The sequence below is a fragment of the Choloepus didactylus genome, chromosome 4 (assembly GCF_015220235.1).
Source record: "Choloepus didactylus isolate mChoDid1 chromosome 4, mChoDid1.pri, whole genome shotgun sequence".
Taxonomy (NCBI): domain Eukaryota; kingdom Metazoa; phylum Chordata; class Mammalia; order Pilosa; family Megalonychidae; genus Choloepus; species Choloepus didactylus.
Window position 1 is genome coordinate 6,720,900 of NC_051310.1, and position 23,454 is coordinate 6,744,353.

Here is a 23,454-nt window from a genome sequence, read left to right on the forward strand (position 1 = left end):
AGTTCACTCATGTGACAGATACGAGGAGAGCCAGATGCTGTCCCCGTGAAAAAGGTCAGGCTGACGTCCTAGGGAGGGGGATGGCTATAGGGTGGTCTCACAAGTGTGAAATGGCAACTGACCTCCTCTCCCACAACCCTCTGCTTGCTGGCTCCACTCCAGCCACCCAGTTCCTCCTCGTTTCTCGGACGTCCCAGTTGTGCTCCAGCCTCAGGGCCTTTGCTTGTGCTGTGCTCGCTGCCTGGAAGCTCCTCCCCATCATCTCAGTGCTCCCTGCCTCCCCTCCTTCCACATCCTTCTCAAATGTCACCCCAGGAGGCCTTTCCTGGCCTCCCCACTTGAAATTACAACCCACTCTCCCCACCACCCTTCTCCTCACCTTGCTTTGATTTTCCCATCGCCCTGATCCCCACCTGACCCCTGATTTGACTTATTTATTTAGGGTGTTTATTAGCTGTCTCCCCCTAAAAGGGCAGCCCACTGCTGCTCCCCAGTGCCTAGAACTGGCGCCTGGTAGGTGCTCAATAAATACTTTTGAACGCAAGGGAGGGAGGGCCTGGGGGACGGTGTTGCCCAGTCCCGTGACGCCGCCTTTGGCCCTGGGGGCAGCTGCTTCCCACCAGGCTGCATCACCCCGCAGCCCCCTTCCCCAAGCCCTTGTGCCCTGCCCCCCTGCCCCCTCCGGGAATCCTTCTCTACCCTCCAATGCTACAGCCTTGGCACTCCGGGTGGGCACTGTTGACTTAACCTGTTCCTGAATTGTGTATTCAACAAACATGTCTTGTCACCTGCTGTTGGTCAGCGACTGGTGTAGGCCCTGGGGCACAGCAGTGACCAATATGGACAAAAGTCCTCTGGTTAGGGGGCCCAGGGCACTTCAAATAAATATCCCAGTGACACGTGCTATGGGGAAAACAAAACAAAACAAGGAAGGAGGCCCTGAGGGGTGGGGAGGGTTGTGGTTTTAGACGGCCTGGAAGGGGAGACCCCCCCCCCCGAGCAGGTGCTGCTGGGGTGAAGGCCTGCACAGGTGGGGGAGCCCGCCATGCCGCTATTTGGGGGAAGGGAGTTCCGGGCAGAGGGAACAGGAGGTGCGTGAGCTGGCGGCAACCCCAGGCCAGAGTGGGGAGACGAGGCTGGGATGGGGGGTGGGTAGTGGTGGGGGGCAGGTGGTGCCTGGGGCCCAGTGAAGGGGCCGTGGCTTGTCGTCGGGGTGAGTTGGGGCCGCGGCAGGGGTCGTGTGAGCCGGACATTGGCACGGTCGGGTTTGTATGCCATAGGATGGTGCCAGCTGCTGTACTGAGACGAGACCGTGGGGTGAGGGCAAAGCTGGGAGACTAGGGCAGAGGCTGGCACAGGGGCCCAGGCTAGAGGTGGGGGTGGCCTGCACCAGGAGGTAGCCGTAGAGGTGGGCGAGGTGGTTGCCTTCGGGATGTGTTAGAGTCAAGCGAACCCGGTGTGCAACGGTTAGATGTGGGGTGTGAGAGAATTGCAGGGATGGCATTGCCATCACCACAGGTGGGGATGGTTGTCAGGAGGAGTAGGTTTGGGGTACATGGGCTGCTATCTTTCCCACAGGGCTGGGTGTCGCCTTTAATTTAGAAAACGCCTGGCACACACTGGCCTGGCCCTGTGCTACAGATGTCCAGAAGAGTAAGCGGGTCCTGGGCCCTGATTCTAGTGGAGAGGGTCTGATGGATTAATTCTCACTTAAGTGTGAATGACTCCCTCGCCTGTTTTTTCCTTTGAAGGTCAGGGCATTATAAAGGGCCCCTGCGCATGGAAGATTCTCTCTTCTCTCCCTCTGCCCTTCAAAGTCTCCTGACCCTGAGTCTCCAGTACTCTGGAAAGCCTCCCTGATGGAGTATGTGGTGAAGAAGGTGGACTTGTCTGGGATTGAATCCCAGATCTGCCATTTACTGGCTGTGTGGCCTTGGGCAAGTTTCTGAGCCTCTCTGGTTCTCGGTCTCCACATCTGTAAAATGGGGATAGTAATAGCACTTACCGTAGTAGGCTGATTTGAGGAGCCACTGTGTTAACATGGAGCTTGGCACGTGCTAATACCATATGGTGTTGGCGCTCGCTGTTCCCTGCCCTGCCTTCTCTGGTGGACTTTCTCTGCCTAGGCCCCATTTCTCTGTCCGTCTGGCTGCTGACATCATCCTAATGGGGGTGATGGACCCAGGGGCTGGGGCTGGGCAGGTGCCCAGCAGCCCCAGCTTGCAGCAGGACTGAGAGGATTTCAGAGTCGGGGCGGGCCCAGCTCCCCAGCCCATCTGCACCATCCCGGGGTGAGACCGAGGGTCTTAGAGCGAGGCTGTGCCCTGTGCCCTTCTCAGCATTCCCTGCCAGGCCCGCATCGGGCTCTCCCTGCTCGTCCCCATCCACCACGGGCAGAAAGTCAACCTGAAATGTTCCATGGGGACCGGGCATGGGGAGGGGGATGGCTATCAGGTGCTCCCTGGGGGGCTGGAGAGGGGAGGCCCTGAGATCTCTGGGCGTCCCCAGTGGCCGGCTTGTGCCCAGCCTTTCTCGTGTCTTCTCACTTCATTGCCCCTGGCCCTATTCTCGGATGGGCCCCCGAGGCCCTGGGAGGGCGGGTGCAGAGCAGCTGGGTTGCGGGGCCTCAGGGGTGCCCCGAGCATCTGAGGGTGCAGTCACTGGTGCCTGAGACCGGGGCAGGGGGGATGGAGCAGGTGTGGGGACCTGCAGGGTATTTGTGGGCTCCTCAGCCCCCCACTTCTGTGCCCCTCCTGGCTGCCAGCGGTGGCGATGGCGGGATGCTCTGTGTCCTGGTGTCTGGCAGGAGGGAGGAGGGCCAGCAGTGATGTTTGACATGGCCGCCCACCTCCCAGGGCTGCTGAGGTTGGACCCTGGCAGGTCCCAGCCCCCGTGTTGGGGGTCAGGGGGTCCCCAGCGAGGAGCTACTGGGCTGCTCGGGGCAGGGCTTTGCCAAGTGGGGCCAGAGAGAGGAGGGAGGCAGGTGGGGGGTGCTGTGGGCAACAGGAGGGCAGTGTTGAGGGGCTAGTGGGAGGTGAGGCTGGGGGTCTCCCTGTGAATGAGGAGTTGGGGGATGTGGGAGACTGGGGGCCAGAGTCTGGGAGTTGTCCCTAAACTAGAGAGCTCTGGGGATGCCAGCACCCAGGGTGTTCCTTGTCCCCGGGACCACAGGAACCTGGGCAGGGCTTCTGCCCCCATTCCCCAGTGGATTAATTCTCACTAAGGTGTGAATGACTGCCTCACCTTGGGGCATGGGGATGCCACGTGGACTTGTCACCCCTGATGGAGCTGGTGCGGGGGCAGGAGGACCCCAGACATGGCTAGAGGGGGGCTTAGAGACCCTCTGAACCAGCCCCTGGTTATGTGGATGGGGTAACTGAGGTCCAGGCACCCTGGGAGCCCCTCAGGCTGCAGTTACTATGACTAGGCCTGACAGATAGTAGCTGTTTTATGAGTCTGTGCTTCTTCTACCTTCCAAGCCTCATGGCCTGGGTCAGGTCCCTTCCCTTCTCCAAGCCTCAGTTTCCGCATTTGCAGGATGGAGGGGACACCTGGGCTGCTTCAGGTGCCCACCTGGTCCAGCCCTGGCGGGCCATGGTACCAGCCAGCATCCCACAGCCCAGTCAGCCTCCCGTTCCCCAGAATTCCGGAAAGCGGACCCTCCTGCCGATCCAGTTAATAACGTCTGCACAGGCCTGTTTGCAGCGGCGACCGCTGGCGGGGTGGTCAAATCAGCAAAGCCAGCGTGGGCCCCTTGGTGGCCAGGAATGAACCCTAGCAGCGGCACGCTGGAGGGCAGCCCCCCTCAGCTGGGCTTCCACTGGGGTGGGAGTGGGGGAGCAGGCACAGGGAGGTTCATGTGGGCGCCCCGTGGGGAGCTCTGGGCAGGTGGGGAGGGCTGGGCTGTAGGGACCAAAGGGCACCCCGGTCTGGAAGGGAGATGAGAGGAAAGGAGATGTTCAGCGGTGCTGGGCTGGATGTGGGGAAAGAGAGGGCCGGGCTGGGGTGCCTGAGGGGCTCAGGGGGTGGGTTGGGTGGGAGGAGTGGCTTTTAGGGCCCCTCACCGGGCCCCTCCTGCAGAAGCTTCCAGGCTCCCTGCTCCTGGCTCACCCGCCAGCCAGCCCTGCTCCAAGGCCGTCTGAGGTCGGCCCCACACACCCTCGGGAAGGGGCTCAGGCCTTTAGGATGGCACCCAGGGCCTTCTGCCGCCTCACCTCGGAGCCCTGGCCGGGGCCCCCTGCCCTGCTGCACCTGGGCCCGTCCACCAACCACCTCAGGCTCAGCCCAGGCCGAGGCTCCTGCACACAGGCCACCGGTCCAGGTTCCGCAGGTGACCCCTCTCCCGCGAGGGTGCCTTCCTGCCTCCCTACTAGGATTGTCAGATGAAGTAGAGGATGCCCCGTTAAATCTGAATTTCCGGTAGACAGTGGACAGTTTTCTAGTGTCATCGTGTCCCATGCAATGTTAAATCTGTATTAAAAGTTTGACTGCCGGGTTCACGCACTGTTGTCCAGAGCCCCGGGACACGCCAGGGTTAGGAGGCCGGGGTGCTGGCCGGGTCAGTGGCCTGGAGGGACGAGGGCCTGGCGGGCGAGGGGAGCCGAGGCACCGAGGAAGGTCCCCTCTTCCAGGAGCAGAGGACGGGGGAGAAACCACCACCCGAGAGAAGGATCCGGGAGAGGGAGAGCCCGATAGGTGGGGAGAGGGGCCCGTGCCGGAGCTGGGCCGCGAGTCGTCTGTAGTAGCGGGCGGAGGCCCCGGTGTCGGGCAGACGCTGCGAGGTGGGCGAGCACGGCCGCGGCGTCTGTGGGGGTTCTCTCCTGATGGGAAGAGGAAGCCGGGTCATGGCTGCAGCGCGGCTGGGGGAGGAGGTGTTGGGAGGGGAGCGGAGAAGGTGTGAAGTCATTTTCCGGGCGAGAGGGGGAGCCGGGTTGGGATGTGCAGCAGGATTCCAGGGAGCGCTCGAGGGCTGTTGGTGGGCCTGGTGCAGGGGCCTGGCTGCCCAGTCGCGGGCTTTCCTGCCATCTGCGCGGGTGCCAAGGCTGGGGTCTGTCCCTTCGGTAAGAGCGAAAGAGAGACGGGTCGGGGGGGCAGTGCTCGTCCACCAGGGAAGACGGGGTGGGCGAGGGGCTGTGAGAACCAGAGGGGCATCGGAGGGCACAAGCTGGACAGAGAGGAGGGGTGGGGAGGGAGTGGGGTGTCGGAAGTGGGATCACCACGGTGGGGGGGGGCCATCATTGGTGCTGGCACAAGGGGCATTGGCGGGGGTCTGGAGCTGGGCTGGGGGGTCTAGAACCCCCTGCCCATGTGGCCACCCCTTCAACCCCCAAGTGTAGGCAATGGGCTGTGCACTTCCCCTGTCAGGCTGTGCTGGGCCCATGCCCCTGGCCCCCAACAACCACCCCTGCCAGCCTTGGGCCCCAGAGGCCGCTGTGTCCTCTGTTTACCTCCCTTCTCTAGGCGCTTGTGATCGGCAGAAGCCAGGGACCAGGGGCCCTGGGTTTGGCTGGTCCTGACTCTGGGTGATGCTTCAAGGCGTGTGGCGACTCGGGGCCCTGTTTCTTTGGTGGGGGCTGGGGTGCACAGCCATGGGTCGTGACCTGCAGGGTGGGCATGGAGGGGAGCCAGGGACAGTAGCCCACCATCCCAGGTGTCTCTGTCCCCACCCACCCTCCTTGGACCCCCGGAGCCCCTCTCTGGGTCCAGAGTCCCCAGGCTCCTCCACTCTGTCTGACAGGCCTCTTGGGAAAGGGCTGCTGGAGCTTGGGCCTGGCCCCCCTCCCTGAGCCTGGGGTGGCCCCAGAGGCCATGGGCACCCCCAGCTCATGGACATCAGGCCCCGCTACATGCCCTGCACCAGGTGCCGGGACCCCAAGGAGGAAATGCAGACATGGCCCCCGAGCCCAAGGAGAGCCCCCTGCGGTGTAGGTTCCAGGCTGGGGAGGGCTCCTAAGCCAGTGGGAGGCCCAGGAGGGCTGCCTGGAGGAGGCAAATAGAATTAAGCAGGAGGGGCAGCAAGTGCAAAGGTCCTGTGGTGACTCTGCTGCTGCCCCGTCCACCTGCCCAGCTGCCCTGCTTTGTCCTGGGCATCCCCTGGAGCTGCTCACCCACCAAGGGCTCACCAGGACACAGTGCCACCAGGTCCCAGCACATGGCTCTGCCTGGGCAGAGAGGGGGCAGCGGGATCAGGGCTGCAGCGCCTGATAGGATGAGGCGAGATGCAGACGCCTCCTGCAGCACCTTCTGTCGCTGGGAGGGCGGAGTGGCTGAGCGGCCGTCCAGACCCCAGAGCTGGGGGGTGGGGGTGGGGGTGGGCTGGGTCCTGTGGGTGCCGCTTGCTTGGTGGGACCAGGAGAGAGCAGGACCGGGGCAGGCATCAAGTTTGAGGCGTCCGTACACCCCATCAGGGTGGTGCTGGGCACACACGCATGCACACATACTCATTGTATGCGCAAGCAGATGCACGCACCCACAGGCCTGCACACACAGGTACATGCACACACACCTGCACGTGCACACATGCAACACACCCTCCCCGCAGAAGCTGTGGCACAAACATATCCCAGAAGAGCCTGGCAGCCGTGGCAGTGGCGTCCAGAGTCCCCATTTCTGTGCGGTGCTGTTGGCAGTGTCATTGGTGCCGAGCTCAGCCAAGAGGTTTCGGGGGGCTGGATGGGAGCCCCTGAGCCCCAGAGCGGTGCTGGCCAGGGCTCCTGGCTCTGTATGCACAGGAAAAGCACCAGGACCGAGCAGGAGCGGAGGTGGCGGGCCCTGGACCCAGCGTGTGGCCATGCCATTGGAGCCCACGGTGCTTGGCGGAGAGTGCGGGGCGGCGGGAGAGCTGCGGAACCCTGCGTCGTGAAGCGGAGCCTCAGTCCCCTTGGGTTCCGGGGGCCCCCGGGCTGGCTCTGGGCCCTGCCCAGCCTCCCCTTGACCTTGTACAGGTCACAGGACCTCTGGGAGCCTCCGTCTCTTCCTCGGTCACCCTGCCCTGTTGGTCTCTGGCCTCTGACCTCTGACCTGATGGGTGCCCCCAAGTTCCGAGCTATAATTACCATGCTGGGGGTCGGGGGATCGTTTTAATTGGGAATATAAAGCACTGCCAGGTGCATTAAGGTGCGGCGTCTCCACAAAGGGAAGGGACAGCTGGCCCCGAGTTGAACCCCAGCCGGGTCCTGTCCCTTGACTCTGGAGCCTCAGTTTCCTCATCTGTAAAATGGGGGTTGCAAGGATTTAGAGGTGTGGCGCCTGGGCAGGGTGGGCACCCAGGAGGGCCCGGGGATGTTGGCGGACCACTTCCCCCCCTCTGCCTCTTGGGAAGGGTGCCGGGGGGGCCCCTGACGGGCACCCTGGAGGACAGCGTAAGTAGGCCACGGTCACTGGGACGGGCAAGTGCGTGGCAGCGGCCAAGCGCGGGGAGCACGGGAGGGACCCGCGAGTGTCCCAGGGACCCGAGTTCCCGCAGGGATTGTTGCCGGCACCTTCCCCGGGAAGCACCAGGTGACACAAAGCCGCCTTTGGGGAGACCCCCAGGCCCGCTGTCCTGGGGAGGGGGCTGGCAAGCCTGGAGGCCGCACCGGCTGCGGAGGATGTTTCCGCCCCGTCTTTTCAGGGCGGGCAGGTAACCAGGTGAGCGGGAGCCACCTTCTCAGGCATGGGACGGAGCCCGGGTCAGTGGCTTTCTGAGGCGGGGACAGGATAGATACTCTGAGGGGGCAAAGGAGGAGGAGCCGGGCCAGAAATGGCCAGGAGGGACTGTCCCAGCAGGTGACCTGCGCCCCATCGGGAGGCAGGAGGGTGGTGTGGTGTCCACACAGGTAGGACTGGGCAGTGGGAGGGCCCAGTAGGGCCAGGGCTCAGTGGAAGAGTTGGGGGTTTAGTCTGGGCTGCTGGGCCCAGCTGGCTGCGGGGGGACACTGGGGTGTGGGGACCAGAGTGGGAGCGGGAGACCTGGCCAGCAGGACGGTGACTCAGATAGACCCCAGTGAAGCGGGGGGGCAGCAGTGGATCCCTGCCCCTGCAGCCAGCAGGCGTAAGAGGGCTCAGGGAGGGTGGGGAGGAGCTAACTGGAGCAGGAGAGAGCAGCGAGTGGGCTCCAGGCTGAGGGGACGTGGGACGAAGTCACCAAGCTGGGAGGTGCCTGCAGCCTGGGAGGAGTCCGGCAACTGGTGTCACTGCCCGTGGGGACCTGCCACTGCCCCCACAGGGTCCCCAGGAAGGCCCTTGACTGACCGTGGGTCAGTGGGCAGTGACACCCCTGGCCAGGCCTGGAGCAGGTGCCCCCCAAGGCCCCCCAACGGCACCTGTTGCTGCCACAACTCCCAGTTCTGGGAGGATGGGGTCTGCCCCCTGCCAGGGGCCACCCCTGCCCCCGGTAACCTTGTCCCCTACTCTGGGCTCTTAGCCCCAGGTGCCCAGGTCCCCAGCACACCCCGCAGCAAGGAAGATTTCCCTCCCGACACCCAGAGGACCCCCTGATTTGACAGGTCCTTGCTGCCCCATGTCCCACATGGCATCGAGCGGTGCAGGGAGCACCCAGCAGCCAGGGCTGGAGCCCCAGGTGGCCTCGGCGATGGAGGAGGGGGACAGGATGCCCGAGATGGTGTCGGCCTGATGGGGACAGCCCTGGCCCTTGCGGGGGGAGGCTCACTCTGCCCGAGGGAAGTTCCCCGTTTGGAGCTTCCATAGCAGGCTGGGGCCTCAGGGGCCCCGTGGGCCGGGCTGAAGCTCAGACTTGGACAGAAGGGCAGTGGGGAGCCAGGGAGGGTCCCCCTTCTGTTGCTAAGCTCTTCTGGCTTCTGGGTGTGTGTGTTGGGGGGATGGGGGGCAGCAGGAGAGCTGTGAGCAGGGATGGGTCTGACTCCCAAATGGAAAGCTGCGCAGCACAAGCCGTGGAAAACTGTGAGGGGGTGCGGGCAAGGGGCTTCCGGAGGGTCCCTGGAGAGGAAAGAAAGAACCTTCAGCAAGGAGGAATCGAGAAAGGCTTCCTGGAGGAGGTGGCCTGCTCCCCAGTTCCATGCTTCAGGCACCTGGCTGAGGGCACCGGCCCCACCGCCTCCCGCTGACCCCCGAGCCTCCATCTCCGCGTCTGTGAGCAGGGGGTGAAGGTGGAGACCCCCCTCGGGCTGAGACGAGGGTCTCGCCGACTGAGGTTGCAGAAGCTGCAGCGTGTGGGCAGCTGTGGTCAGGGCCTGGGGCATGTGGAGTGTCCCCTTCTCCCCTAGAGACCGCATCCCCACTACAGCCCCCCAGCCTGGCTTGGCCAGCCCCCGCCCCCACTCCCTGCGCCAGCCCGGGGTGCGGTGCAGTCTGCTCCCATCCTGAACTCGCCGTCCTCTGCCGGCTCCCCAGAGCGGCCCTCCGGCCCTGGCCCCCGCCCCACTGGCAGCTTGGCCAGCGAGCTGAATGGGAGGCGGGTAACTCTCCGCCGGCTGGCCGGGCTCACGGCTGCTGTCCTCTGACAGCACTGTGGCAGGCCCAGGGACAGGGGCGGCCTCCTGCAGCCCAGTGCCCACCCGGGCATGGCAACCCCCACCCTCCCTCCCTGCTCTTCTCTCACTAGGAGGCCTGGGCTCTCCTGTTACCCTCACCCCGACTTGCTGTGTGAGCTCCGGGGAGCTGCTTAACCTCTCTGAGCCTCGATCTTCTCATCTTGAGGAGGGGCCTCCCCACGCCGCAGGCAGGGATGAGGGTTTGTGTCTGCGCATGTACCTGACTCAGTGATGCCCCCGGTAAAATCAGAGGCTGGGCCTCACCCCAGCCATGCCCCCTGCCCCTGCCTCCAGGAAGACCCTCCCCTTCCCAGGCCTCAGTTTCCCCTAGGTCCCAGCTTTTCTTCTACTCTGTTCTCCCTCACTCCTCTGAAAACTTGCCCACCCTGAGTTGACCCACGGCCCCTGTGGAGGGCATCTGTGGGGGTGGGGGCTCTCTGGCCAGGGCCGGGGCGTGGGTCCCCGTGGGAAATGCTGGGGCCCGGGACACCCAGGGCAGACCAGGCAGGTGTAGCTGCTGCAAGCATTGGGGTCACCCACCGAGGGGAGACCCTGCACCCGAATTCCAAAGTCCAGTCCAACTGGAAGCTGAGCCACCACCCCCACCCCCACAGTGTCTCTGCAGATCTGCTCAGGAAGCGGGGGGCAGGGGGACCCTCATTTTGTGGACAGGGAACAGGCTCACAGAAGCAGTGGACACTCAGCCTGCCGCTGCTGTCCCCTCAGCCGTCCAGCGGAGGCTCGTGGCCAGGAGCTCTGCTGCTGCCGAAACTTGAACTTCAGTGGGTTTTTTCCTGATTCTTCATCTCATTGTAGAACGTGTAACAGAGCTGGAAGAAGTACAAGAAAAATTCTAATTGCCCAGAATCCCAGCACCCAGGCCTGATGGGGTCCATTTTCCTTCCCCCCGCCCCACTATTTTGTGGGGGTGCCTGTATGCGGTGATTTTATACGTGGGGTCACACAACTCTCTCCTCTGAATATGACACTCGCCTGTGTCTTTACGTTGCCCGATTCCTGGGGGTGGCCTCAGTGCCCTTGGGGACGTAGCCTCCCCTGTCCTTGGCTGTCAGGACCCCACCACCTTGCACCTCTGCAGGCCTGCCCGGGGGTCCCGGGGGCTCCCTCCTCGCCGCCTGCGCCGCCCCCAGCCCGTGTCCACCTGCTCGTCCCCACAGCCCAGGCAGGACCTAGCAGGGCTGGCTGAGGGCGTCCTGGGGGACACTGGACCCCTGACGTCCCCCAGGCCCCCCACTCTCCGTACACATTAGGGGGTGGGGGTGGGGATGGGGGCACCCTGTCCCCCCACCCTCTTTGCCTCCAGCTCTCTGGCTCTCCGGGAGCAGTGGCCCATCGGGAACCCAGTCCAGAAGGTGCACCTGACAGAGTCAGAGCAGGTGGGGGGAGGGGGCTGCCCCCCTGGTTCCCCCTGAGGCTGCAGTAGTGGGTGCAGGCCTGTTGCTGGGGGACAAGACACCAGAGAGGCCCTGAGGGGCCAGGCAACCTGCCCTCTGGGGAGGACGAGCTCAGAGCCCCCTTCTCCAGTCCCTTGGCGATACGAGGCGTTTTTCCAGGGTGGGGCTGTGGCTGTGCCCACCGGTGGGCCTGGCGTGGCCCCTATCCCCACCCTGCCCAATCTGAAGGGTTCCGTCCTCTTTGCCCACAGGCTGTGCGGCCCCTGGGTCCCCTCCTGCCTTGGGCAGCCACGTGTCCTGCAGGGCCAGCTGGCCAGGTCCTTACCCTCATACCTCTTGTGTCCCCAGCTCCCTGGTGTCTGCGTCTGTCCCCAGACGTCTGTCCCTTATCTGCATCCCTCTCCCCTGTGACGGACGGGAGGCCAAGGCCCGGAGTGGGGAAGGGTCTCTCCGGGGCTCAGGGGGCCTCAGTGCCACTCCTGTGGGGCTGTCCCTTCTTGGGGACCAGGCCCTCACCTCCCCACGCCCCCTGCCTCGCCAGCTCCTGCCCGAGGAAGGGCCAGTGAGGTGGGAGAGCGCGGGGGGGGGGGGGGGCTTCCCGTGGTTGGGAGGAGCCGGCACCCACCCCACCCCAGCCGCCCGTAAGGTCAGGTTCCCATCCTGGCATAACTCGCCGAGGATACGGATGAGTGAGGGGCACTGGTGGCAGGAGCAGGACCCCCCCAGTCTGCAGAGCTGGGCGGGGGCTTGTGGCTTGGGGGAGCCGGCCCGGGAGGGAGGGCGGCGGGTTCCGGAAAGCCTCGTGCTGCCCGTCCCCGCTGCCCACCTGTGAAGGGGCTGCCTCCAGACGTGGCCCTCCTCACCCTCACCCTCGTCCCAGGGAGGAGCAGAGGCCGCCGAGACCCCCTCACCGCCACACCAATGGTCCCCGGCAGCCCGGGACCCCACCGTGCACAGCACCTGCCTCGGGCTCCCTTCTGCTTTTCCAGAGGGTTCTAACATGGAGCTCAGTACGAGGACTACAGCGGCCAGCCCCTCCCCACATGCAGGGATGTGTGCTCTTGCTTCACAGATGTGGAAACTGAGGCTGGGGCCAGGCAGAGCTGGGGTCCGTGCCCTGGGAGGGGGCAGAGGAGGGGATGAGTCCAGAGCTTCTGAGAAGCCGGACCCCCAGGACGAGGGACGAGGGGCTGCGCCTGTCACCGAGGTGGGGAGGGCCTCTGGGGCCTGGTTGACTGATGGTGTGAGGGGCCTGTGGGGGTCCCCGTGGGGAGGCTCCAGGGGACAGGGGCAGTACAGGAGGGAGGGGGCTGCTCACCGTGTCCAGAAGGCGTTGGGGACCAGGGGAAACTGAGGCCCCAGTGGGCCGGGGCTGCGTGGGTGTGGGGTGGGAGAGTGGAGAGGAGGTGAGAGCCGGGAGCTGCAGGGCCTCTCCCGCCGGGGCCCTGCCCCAGCCCGGCTCCCAGCCCGCTGTCCCTGCACCCGCCTTGCCCAGGAGCTGAGGGACGTTCCTGGGGTGCCCGGCCATGTCTGCTTTGCTACGTGAGGTCCGGAACGGATCCCAGCATGGGCATGGAGGGCAAAGAAGAGGCGAGCAGAGGCTGGTGGGCGGCATCGCTGGGTGACAGGAGGGGCAGAAGGACCTGGGCGGTGTCAGGGTGGGCCGGTCTGGGTGGGGACGGTCCTGCACTGTGTTGGGGGGGCGCGGTGGCCACGGTGGGGGGTGTGCTGGCTCCAAGAGGCCCAGGTGGGACTGGGGGTGCCCCGCGGAGACAGAAGCCCAGGATGGGGTGCAGATCTCGGAGGCTGCATGAGGGTGGGAGGCTGGACGAGGGGCCAGGGCTGGAGTGATGTGGGGTGGACACTTGTGGGGTGCAGCCCTGTGACCGAGGCCCCCTGACGCCAGCAGGTGGAGGTGTGACTGAGGCAGCATCTGGTGGCCCCCGTCGGCCCAGCTTATCCACCGCCAGGGCCTCCAGCTCATCTACTCCAGCCCCCAAGGGGTAGCATGTCCTTCCGGGGGTCCCCCAGGGTGTTGGGCCTGCCTAGAGTTCTAAGGGCATTGCCCACAGATCCATGGATCCACCCGGGGCCAGCAGCCTGTGGCACACAGAGGAAAGGAGTGGGATCCCTGTGCCTGCAGTGGGGTGCTCTGGACAAGCTGGGAGAGCCCCCACTGCTCACCACCTCATGGGGGAGAGAGGACTGAGGCTCTGAAGCAGCCGGGGGCTGAAGGAAGTTGGGGATCTGTAGCTGTAGCTGCCGGAGGTGGGCGGTCAAGGAGGGCTGCCTGGAGGAGGCGGCAGGCCCTAAGGCGGGGCAAAACAACAGGGAGAGCCTTCTCAGCAGGCCTGCGTGGGAGCCGAGTGGCGCGTTGCCTCTGGGCTTCCCTCTTTGAGCTTGTTACTCTACATCCTCTTTGGGGACTGATTCTTGGGTGCGGGGGGCCCTGCCCTTCCGAGGTTCTCAAAAGCTGAACAAGTCTATTTTTATTTTTTTTGAAATATAAACTTGGGCAGGAATCCAAGAATGTGTAATTGAGGTTTGCTGGGCGCGTGCATGGTGACGAGTGTGGTGGATTCACAGAGCCTGCGACTGGGGATGCTGGGGTGGGGGTGACATTCGAGGACCCCCGCCCCGTGATGAGAGGAGGTCTCCTGGCCACTCGCCACGCCCCTCACTTGTGCTGAGGGCCAGGGAGACCGAGAGCGCGGGCACGGGCCCAGGTCCCTTCTGCACCCAGATCTCCAGCGGGACACCCAGGGGCTTCCCTCCTGCCCCGCCCCACGATCTGGGCGAGCACCGTCCACCCCACAGCAAACCTGCCAGGAGGTGGCACCCAGGGGCTGGCCCTGGACAGTGCCTAGCCCAGCCCCCGCACCCCAGGCTCAGGCCCCCACTCAGACCTGGGCATCAACCTCGGCAGAATTTTCCTAGAGCCAGGGCTTGGTGCCCACAGGACACCCATGCATTTCCCTGTCTCCTTCCCTCTTCCTGGGACCCACTGACCCCACACAGGCGTGACCACGGTGGCCTTGGGGAGGCCCTTTGCCCTGATGGGCTGTGAGGTCTACAGGTGCCGGCAGCACCCCGGCTGCGGGCCAAGCTTCACCCGCTCACCTGGGGTTTCACCCTCCCCAGTTGGCAAATGGGAGGTGAGTCCCCATTTCCCCAGGGGAAGCTGAGGCTCGGTGGGCAGCAGGCAGCCCAGGGTGCATGGCCAGAGCCACCCACCACTCCCTCCTGCCAGGCTGGAGTTCACCAGCGGCTCTGTCTGTGCCACCCTGGGCTTCACGGCCACTGCAGGGCAGGGAGTGATGGGGGTGAAGTGGGCAGCTCTGGGCCAAGTTCCAGCCTGGCAGCCCGGGCAGGGATGCGGTGACCCCTGGCCCTCTGCCCCCACGCCCAGAGCACTGAGCAGCTCCACTTGTCCCTGATGCCCTCCGTTAAGGGTGGGTCCTTTCCCCAGCAGCCCCTGCCCCTTCTGCCTGTCCAGGGGCCACTGGTCTCACTCTCCCGGGCTTCGGAACTTCCTGGGAGCCTCCTGAACTCCCAGATGCCCGGCCCCACCCAGAAGGGCTCAGGTGGTCTGAGGGTGGCAAGGGCAGGGTCTAAAGCTCCCCAGGTGATCTTGATGGGCGGCTGGGGCTGAGAACCCCTGGGATGGTCAGGGCCTCTTCCTATCTTCATCCTGCCCCCTTCCCTGCCAGCAAGTCACCAGCTGATAGCAAGTGGGTTTCAGGAGGGGCCTGGAGCACAGCCACTGACTTAGCTGTTGGACTGTGGGAGATAGTTCACCTCTCTGAGCCTCGGTTTCCCCATCTGTAAATAGGGGGTGGTAATCACATCTGCATGAGACTGGAGAGCGGATGAAAAAGGGTAACGGTGTGGGCGCATCCTGTGAGCTCAATGGATGTCAACACACAGACCCACCAGTGCCGTGCATGAGGCCTGGGGCTGGGTCTTGGGGGGCACTCTTGGGCAGAGAACAAAGCCTTTAAAGTCTCAACCAATAAGCAGGAACACACCTGGGGTCAGCACCTGTTTCCCGGGTTCCTGTGGGCTTGGGTGCTGGGTCACAGTGCCCGACAGGGAGGCCCTGCCCTTCTGGAGCTCACAGCCTGTGTCCTGGGGCCAATTGTAGTGGTGCCTCCGGAGGGCGGTTTATCCCGTGCCTCCCTTGGCGCTGGGGTTCAGCTGGGCTGGTTTTCCCTGAGTGTGGGGGTGCAGGATCCTAGGGTTCCACCCTTGAGCAGTCACCAGTCTGTGGGGAAAAAAAATAGATGCTGGGAACCTTGGAGCCCCATCTGGGGTTCTGGAAGGCTTCCTGGAGGAAGTGGCACTTGAGCGGCGGGGTTTGGCCGAGTTTCACTGCTGCATGCAATCTCGGGGGCCAGTGCAGGGCACACTGCTGGCTGTCGGGACGCCACAGCTGGCCATCTCCTGGCCCAGAGAGGCGGCACCGCCTGCGGGGGCCACACAGCCCCTTCGGAAGAGGGAGGCCTGGTCTCATGGTGCTGCCCATCAGCCCCAGCAGCCCACCTAGAGCTGTGGGAGGAGGAAAGCGAGGGTCCCTACAAACTGTAAAGTGCCTGCTAAGGTTCCCTACAAATTGCAAAGTGCCTGCTGAGGTCAGCAGAAGCTGGCAGGTGCTCCTCGCATCAGAGTCCTTAAACTGCCCCAGACACAGCCGGCCTCAGGTTTCTGGGGTCCCCGCCATTCCGTCTGCGGTGGTGGCCGCAGGGGGACCCTGGGCTGGACCGGCCCCGGGTCAGAGCCCTTGACCCACAAGAGGGGGAAGGGTCCATAGGTCCCGGGGCCGCCTGGAGGGAGGCTGCGTGTGTGTGCATATTTTACACTCGCGTGTGTTCCACAGTCCACGGGGCGCCCCGGCCAGCGGGCTGGCACGGGCCTCAGTTTCCCCACGCTCAGTGCCGCGGCCCGGGCTGCCGCTGCTTGTCGTTGCAGCGCCCTGCAGGAGCAGAAGGGCGAGCTGCGCAAGCGGCTGTCCTACACCACGCACAAGCTCGAGAAGCTGGAGACCGAGTTCGACTCGACGCGCCACTACCTGGAGATCGAGCTGCGGCGCGCGCAGGAGGAGCTGGAGAAGGTCACCGAGAAGCTGCGCAGGTGCGGGGGCGGGGCCTGGTGAGGGATCAGCCCCCCGCCCCCCAGGCGCAGGCGGGGACCCCGAGGCTGGGGAGGGCGAGCTCCTTTTGGAGGCAGGATTTGAGCCTGCGTCAGCCTACACCCGGGCCAGGGTCTCCCCGCTGCACCCCTCCCGCCCCTTTCCTTCTGCCATGATTACTGGGACGGCGGCAGTGGGAACGAGGTGGGACTTTGCCACACCTGGGCTTGTCCACCGGGGTCCCACCGTCTGTCCCTGGGATCCCTGGGCTTGGCAGGCCAGGTGGGGTGGCCCCGGAGACCTGCATCAAGCCCTGCTCCGCCCAGTAGCCTGTGTGCTCGTGGGGGGTCCAGGAGGGTCTCCACAGCAGTGACCCCCTCCCGTCTGGCTCCAGGATCCAGAGCAACTACATGGCCCTGCAGAGAATCAACCAGGAGCTGGAGGACAAGCTGTACCGCATGGTGAGCGCCACCACCCACGTCCCAGCCGCGCCCCCAGCTGGCCCTGTCCCCCAGCCGGCCAGGCCTGCATGGCACCACCCCACCTGGACTTGGGGCTCCCCCCTTGCCCCTCCAGGAGCTGGACCCCGAGGTCTTGCCACCCTGAACACCCCAAGCTGGGCCAGTCGTGCCTTCTCTTCTCGGTGGAATGGGAGGTTGGGCCGGAAGCCGGAGCCGTGTCAGTTGGATAAGGAGGTCGTGGGATCGGGGAGAGACGAAGGCCCCAGCCTGGTTCCTGCTGGAGTGCCCGGGGTCCGTGCTGGGCGGGACAGTCAGGAAGGCTTGGGCAGGAGTGGGGTGCTGGGTGCCTGTGAGACCCCCAGCTGTCGGTGTTGGTAACAGTCACACCCGCAGCTCATGGGCTGGCACGTCACCCCAGGCTCCGGTGGGGAGGACATTATTGTCCCCAGTTTCCAGACGAGACCCTGAGGCTCAGGGACGAAGGGATGGGCCCCAGGTGGCCTGGCTTGTCCATGGTGGTGCCAGGATTTGAACCCGCGTCAGCCTGGCTACCCCTGCACCCCTCACCCTTGGGCTGCACAAGAGGGCACAGGAGGCTGAGGACAGCCGCGGCCCTCGCCTGGGCTAGCCTCCCCCTCCCCCTGCCCCCCGGGGACTGCAACCACCTTTCTGAGGCCCCAGGGCCACCCACCCCGGGGTAACAGACAGACGCCCCGAATGCCCACCGCCAGGAGGCCCCTTGCACGCTGACCACCTCCCCCGGCCCCCCAGGGCCAGCACTATGAGGAGGAGAAGCGCGCCCTCAGCCACGAGATCGTCGCCCTCAACAGCCACCTGCTGGAGGCCAAGGTGACCATCGACAAGCTGTCGGAGGACAACGTGAGTGGACACACGCCGGGCCCCCCCATGGCGCTGGCGCAGGGGACGGGTGTCTGGACCAGGCGGTCAGGAAGGACCTGGGCTGCCTCGCCTGGTGACCCCCTGCTGAGGGCACCCACACGGACCCGGCACTGGAAGGAAACGGGGCCCGGGTCAGGGAACACAGGCCTGCTGCCCCCACTTGGGTGGGGCTTCCTGCCCACTCAGGTACCCCACCTGCCGCCAACCCCAGCGTCACACCTGAGCTGGGTGGTCACTCCTCGGGCCTGTGCAATGGCCCAGGCCCCCTTCACTGAACCCCCCAGGGGTCCCAGGGTCTGGCATGAGCAGCCCAGACACAGGCAAGGAGGGCACTGCCCACGCGGAGTTAACACTGAGCGGGAGAGGCAGGCTGCAAACAGGATCCATACCCCGACTGTGCAGCGAGTTAGGAGTTAGGAGTGGCCCTGCTGCGGAGGAAACTGGAGCAGGGAGTGGTGCTGGGCGTGGCCTGTTGTGTCCGCAGATTTCCGGGTGTGTGGAAGGGGCTCCTTGAGAGACCTGGTGGTGGCGAGGGAGCCAGCCATGTGGGGTCGCAGAGAGGTGCGTTCATTCCAGGCGGAAGGAGCAGAGGTGAAGGGGTGCCTGGCTAATGTGCCGAGAGGCCACTGGGGGCTCCGGGGGCTGAGGTCAGGGAGGTGATAGGAAGCCATGTTGTATAGGCTTCTTGAGAAACTGGGCTTTCTTCAGAGTGGACCAGGGAGCCATCAAAGGTTCTTGAGCAGAGGAGTGACCAGCTTGGACTTAGAGTTTTCCTGGGCTCAGGAGGCTGCTGTGCTGAGAACAGATGAAAGCGGGAGCGGGGAGATGAAGGAGGCGGCCACTGCACCTATCCAGGCAGGGGGTGCTGGTGGCTTGGCTGGGATGGTGGCCCTGGGGCAGGGAGAAGGGCTCAGACTCTGGTTATATTTTGAAGAGAGAACCAATAGCACTTAAGATTTTGGATGTGGGTTGTGAGTGAAAGAGAGGGGCCCAGGCCGCCCATGGGGTTCAGCCTGAACCAATGGGGTACCTGCATTTCCCTGGTTGGGACGCGGGGGCAGGAGAAGGTGTGGAGCATGAGGAGCTGGGTTCGAGATCCCCACTGGAGGTCCAGGTGGTGATGTTATAAAGGTGGTCAGGCCTCATCGGGGTCTGGAGTTTAGGGGGACGCCGGCATTTGGGTGGTGTGTAAAGCCCCAGGCAGGGGGGATCACCAAGGGCGAGTGTGCAGACGGGGAGGCCCAGGACAGGGGCTGCTCCCATGAGTCGTGTTAGAGGGGGAGAACCAGCGAGGACGTCTGGGAAGGAGTAGCCAGTGGGGCCGCGGGGGGTGCCAGGTGAGGACAGGGCCCAGAGGCCACGTGAGGACGGTGTGGCAGTTGGCGAGCTGGCCAGCCGGCTACGGTTGCAGAGAGGCCAGGTCACGGTGACGTGGAGGTCCCGATGGAGTGGTGGGTTCGAGAAGGGGGCTCCACATAGCACAGACAGTAACGAGAAATGGGGCTGCCCCTGGACGAGCGCACAGGACAGATTTTCCAGGTGGGAGAGGCCAGGCCCTTTATAGGAACGACCGCCAGTCCTCGTGCCCTCCGCAGGGACAGCGTAAACGAGGGAACTGAGGCCCAGGGATTTCCCAGGCCACCCAGGTCTGTGGGTGAAAGCAGAATTCCCACTCAGGACTGCATTTGGGCTGTAGCTCCTGCCCCCGTGCCTCCCTCTGCTCCGGGGTCCCCTCAGCCCTTCCTGGAGCCAGGACCCCGGCCCCTGGGTGCAGCCACCTCAGGCACGATCCCCAGCCGGGGGCCCTGCTCAGGGTGCCACAGCCTCCTGGCTGTGGCCTGTGGAGGGCTCTGCGGCAGCCCTGGGCTGGCTGGGTCGTGCCCACTGCCCCCGGCTCTCAGGAGGCCCAGGGAAGCACAGATGGTGGCAGGAAGGGGCCTCGGGACCAGGGTGGGGGGAGAGTGGGGGGTCCCCACGCCTTCAGCCTGGGCCCTGGTTAGCTGGGACCGTGAGGACAGCCCTCGGCCGGGAGCACCCAGGGGCAATGTGGGTGGGCCTCAGGGCCTGCAGGGCGCCCCCGGGGCTGGCTGTCAGGGCCCTGGCTGCAGGGGTCCCGTGGGGAGCATGAACGAAAGGCTCATCCACAGGCACATGCAACAGAGATTTTCCCAAGATGAAACCAGACCCCCTGGGTCCTACTGTTTGCATCTGTTTTCAGCTCAGGAGGCTGAGCTGCCCGCCACCCCCACCCCGGACCTGGGGTCACACCAGCCCCTGTCCCCCACCGCCCCTGTCACCTGCCCAGCCCCACAGCTGCCTGGCGTGTGAGCTGGAGACAGCAGGGCGGGGAGCTGCGGGCTCACTCCCTTGCCCCTTGTTTGGTGCCCACGGGACAGGGAGACCCCATCTGCCCCCGGGGCTCTGATCCCTGTGCCTGAGGGGCCGCCAGGAGTTTGGGGAGCATTGGGGCCCCTTCCCCTTCCACTGCCCCCACCTTCAGAGTTTCTCACTTCTGCAAGACCTTGGGGGGACCGTCGGGGGCAGCAGATCCAGCCCAGAGGTGAGCCCCCATTCTGCAGGCAGGAACCTGAGGCCCTGGGAGGGTCCCCAAAGCCCCCCGGGCAGGGCCGACACCGTCTCTTGTCCCGCAGGAGCTCTATAGGAAGGACTGCAACCTAGCGGCGCAGCTGCTGCAGTGCAGCCAGACCCACCGCCGGCTCCATAAGGTGTCCGAGGTAACGCGGCCGGCCAGGCGCACCCCATGGCCACGCGGGTCCCTCGAGGGGAAGGTGCCCAGTGACCGGGGCCGCCTCCGTGTGTCCTGTCCTTCCTGAGATCCGGCCGGGGGCCGCCTCGCCCCACCTGACAGCACCTCCCCGGAACCCCCGGCCCACCCAGGCCACCCATTCCCCACGGTGCCCTTTCAGCCTCCCAGGCCCCCGTCTGCTGAGCTCCAGCGAGGTGGCAGGGCCCCGGTATGGTTTGGGTACAGTTACTGATGGCCCGATTTAGAGACAGGGCGCCAGCTTCCCGGGGCAGTGACCTGGCCTAGGGCCTGTGGCCGACAGGTGCAGACCCAGGCCCCTCGGGTGCCAGAGACCCCAGCCCGGCCACCTTCCCCTCACACACCTGTCCTGGACCCAGGCTCTGTCACGACCCTCTCCTCGGCCTGGGCCACACCCGAGACACTCACAAAATAGATCAAACAGTAGCAGGAACCACTGGGCGCCCGGCGCTGCTCCCCCAATCTTTGTTGCATGTGTTTCTGACTGTGTCTTGTACAGGAACCCCCGGGCGGCAGGACTGGGGATTGGGGGTGGAGGGGGCATGGCAAGGGCACCCTGAGTCAGAGCCCGGGCCAGCTTCTCTGGCCACAGGAGCCTCTCAGCCCTGCTGGGCCCGGGTGGGTGGGCAGAGCCCAGCAGGGACCCTGGGATGCAGAGGTCACATCGAGTCCCCGGGAGCTTCTTACATGCACAGCGCTGGGCCCTGGCCACACAACTCATGGGGTTTGAGAAGCCCTGGGGACAGAGGTCCTTGTCGGTTTGTCTGTCTGCCCGCGTGTCCGTCGTGGCTGGCCGTCTTGGGCCTGCGGGCCTCTGTGCTGACCCCTTGCCCTCCCCTCCCCTCATGCCCGCTCCAGCTGCCCTCGGACTTCCAGGAGCGTGTGAGCCTGCACATGGAGCAGCACGGCTGCAGCCTGCCGCCCCCGCTCTGCCACCCGGCCTACGCCGACAGCGTCCCCACCTGCGTCATCGCCAAGGTGCTGGAGAAGCCCGACCCCGCCAGCCTGTCCTCCCGCCTGTCGGATGCCTCGGCCCGCGACCTGGCCTTCCGCGACGGGGCCGAGAAGCTGGGGCCGCGGCCGCCGTACAAGGCAGACGTCCACTGCAGCGACACGGCCCTCTACTGCCCCGAGGAGCGGCGGAGTGACCGGCGGCCCAGCGCGGACGCACCAGTGACCGACGTGGGCTTCCTGCGGACCCAGAACTCCACCGACAGCGCGGCCGAGGAGGAGGAGGCCGAGGCTGCGGCCTTCCGGCACGAGGCCTTCCCGGGCTATGCGGGCTCACTGCCCACGTCCAGCTCCTACTCCAGCTTCAGCGCCACGTCGGAGGAGAAGGAGCTGGCGCGGGCCAGCACACTGACCGCCTCGCAGCAGGCCGTCTACCTGAGCAGCCGCGACGAGCTCTTCGAACGCAAACCGCCTGCCACCGCCGCCGCCACCTATGAGGGCAGCCCGCGCTTCGCCAAGGCCGCGGCCTCTCTGGTCGCCCCGCTCGAGGCCGAGGTGGCCCCGGGCTTTGCGCGGACCGTGTCGCCCTATCCAACCGAGCCCTTCCGCTTCCCAGCCTCCCCGGGCCCCCGGCAGGCCCTGATGCCCCCGAACCTGTGGAGCCTGCGCGCCAAGCCGGGGTCCACACGGCTCCCGGGCGAGGACCTGCGGGGCCAGTGGCGGTCCCTGGGCGTGGAGGACATCGGCGCCTACTCCTACCCGGCCCCCAGCGCCGGCCGCGTCTCGCCCTGCAGCTTCTCCGAACGCTACTACGGCCGCGGGGACAGCCCCAGCCAGAAGGCCGAGGGCCGCGCCAGCCCCCTGTACGCCAGCTACCAGGCGGACAGCTTCTCGGGGGGCGAAGACCTCACCCGGGGCCGCCTGTCTGAGCCCTTCCTGCGGCCCGGGGGGGATCTGAGCCTGAGCCCCGGCCGCTCAGCCGACCCCCTGCCCAGCTACGCAGCCAGCGAGGGTGACGGGGACAGGCTCCGGGTGCAGCTGTGCGGGGCTGGCGGCAGCCCGGAGCCCGAGGCCGGCCCTGGCTATGGCAGCGAGCACAGCCCCCACAGTTCCCGGGGCTCCCTGGGGCCCAGCTCCATGGAGGCCTCTCCTGAAATGCACCCCGCGGCCCGCCTCAGCCCCCCGCAGGCCTTCCCGCGGACTGGGGGCTCGGGCCTGAGCCGCAAGGACAGCCTCACGAAGGCCCAGCTGTATGGGACCCTGCTCAACTGACAGCCTCCATCAGGGGCCCCCCAGGCCACCCCTCCCGACGTGGCACCCGAGAAAGGAGGGGCGGCCTTGCCTCTCCCCAGGCACCCATACCCCCCCACACATAGGGTCCCCGGAGAGGAGGGATGCTTTCTTCCCCTAAGCACCCCCCAGCACCCCTTCTTGCCCACTCACGCCATCAGAACCTGAGAGCGGGGCCCCCTCCCCGGCGCCCTCTTTCCCACCCGGCCCCGCCACGATGGAACCTCCACTCAGACCGTTTCCACACACCAACATCCTCCCCCATCAGCGGTGAGCGTCACCCCTTTTATAACGCGAAACTATTTTTATAGAGAAAAAGGGTCTTTCTTAACACGCCGGCCTCCAGCAACCCGGCTGGCAGCCTTGGCGTTTTCACACAAAGCTCCTTTATTTTTCGGACGAGGGCACGTGGAAAGGATGGCTTCCCGTGGACACCAGGCAGCAGAGAGCGGGGAGCCACCCCAGCAAGCACGGTGACGGAGGAACCCCCAAACGGGGCCCAACCGCGGCGGGGAAGGGAAACGCGTCAGGGGGCATGAAAATGTTTTTAAACGTCTGTTTTCCACAGTGTGGCAGACACACCACCCAGAGCCCTGCAATGGCCCCACCAGGGCGGCCGGTGCTCCCTGCTCCCCACCTCTGCCCCCTGCCCGCAACCCCCTCACTCTACCTCAGACATAATTGAGGCCCTCTGATCCCTGCTTTCTGTCGCTTGTGTCCCCCTTGTCCGCGATGCATGCCCGTCGCAAAATGCAGTACTGTATTTTGCATTCGTTAATAAAAACACCGGTGGAAATCAGTTGGGTTCTGGCTGGTTCGTCGTGCTCCCTCCCTGCTTTCTGGTCTCGGGGTTCTCCCTTAGCCCCCCTCTCTGCAAGGCAGGGCAGGCTCTGGAACTCCATGGAACCCCCGCCTGCCCCGGCCTGGCATCCAAGTTATTGCCTGGTGTTTGAACTCGTTTATTTGTCTAGTCATTGCTCCTTTATGCGATGTTCGTTTATGTTTCCCCATTGCTACTCCTTTCTTTCTTGCA

The 23,454-nt window shown here is 65.2% G+C and overlaps 1 protein-coding gene across 3 annotated transcripts in view; it reads left to right on the top strand.

Moving 5' to 3' along the window:
* Window positions 1-23,220, top strand: part of BEGAIN (brain enriched guanylate kinase associated) — a 43,260-nt gene extending 20,040 nt beyond the window's left edge. For all 3 annotated transcript variants that reach the window (XM_037831862.1, XM_037831863.1, XM_037831864.1), the window contains exons 3-7: window positions 15,875-16,036; window positions 16,429-16,495; window positions 17,267-17,374; window positions 20,047-20,130; window positions 21,039-23,220. In XM_037831862.1, coding sequence (XP_037687790.1) covers window positions 15,875-16,036; window positions 16,429-16,495; window positions 17,267-17,374; window positions 20,047-20,130; window positions 21,039-22,403 — 1,786 coding nt within the window. In that variant the 3' untranslated portion in view covers window positions 22,404-23,220. The remainder of the gene's footprint in view (window positions 1-15,874; window positions 16,037-16,428; window positions 16,496-17,266; window positions 17,375-20,046; window positions 20,131-21,038) is intronic.
* The last annotated feature ends 234 nt before the right edge of the window (window positions 23,221-23,454 follow it).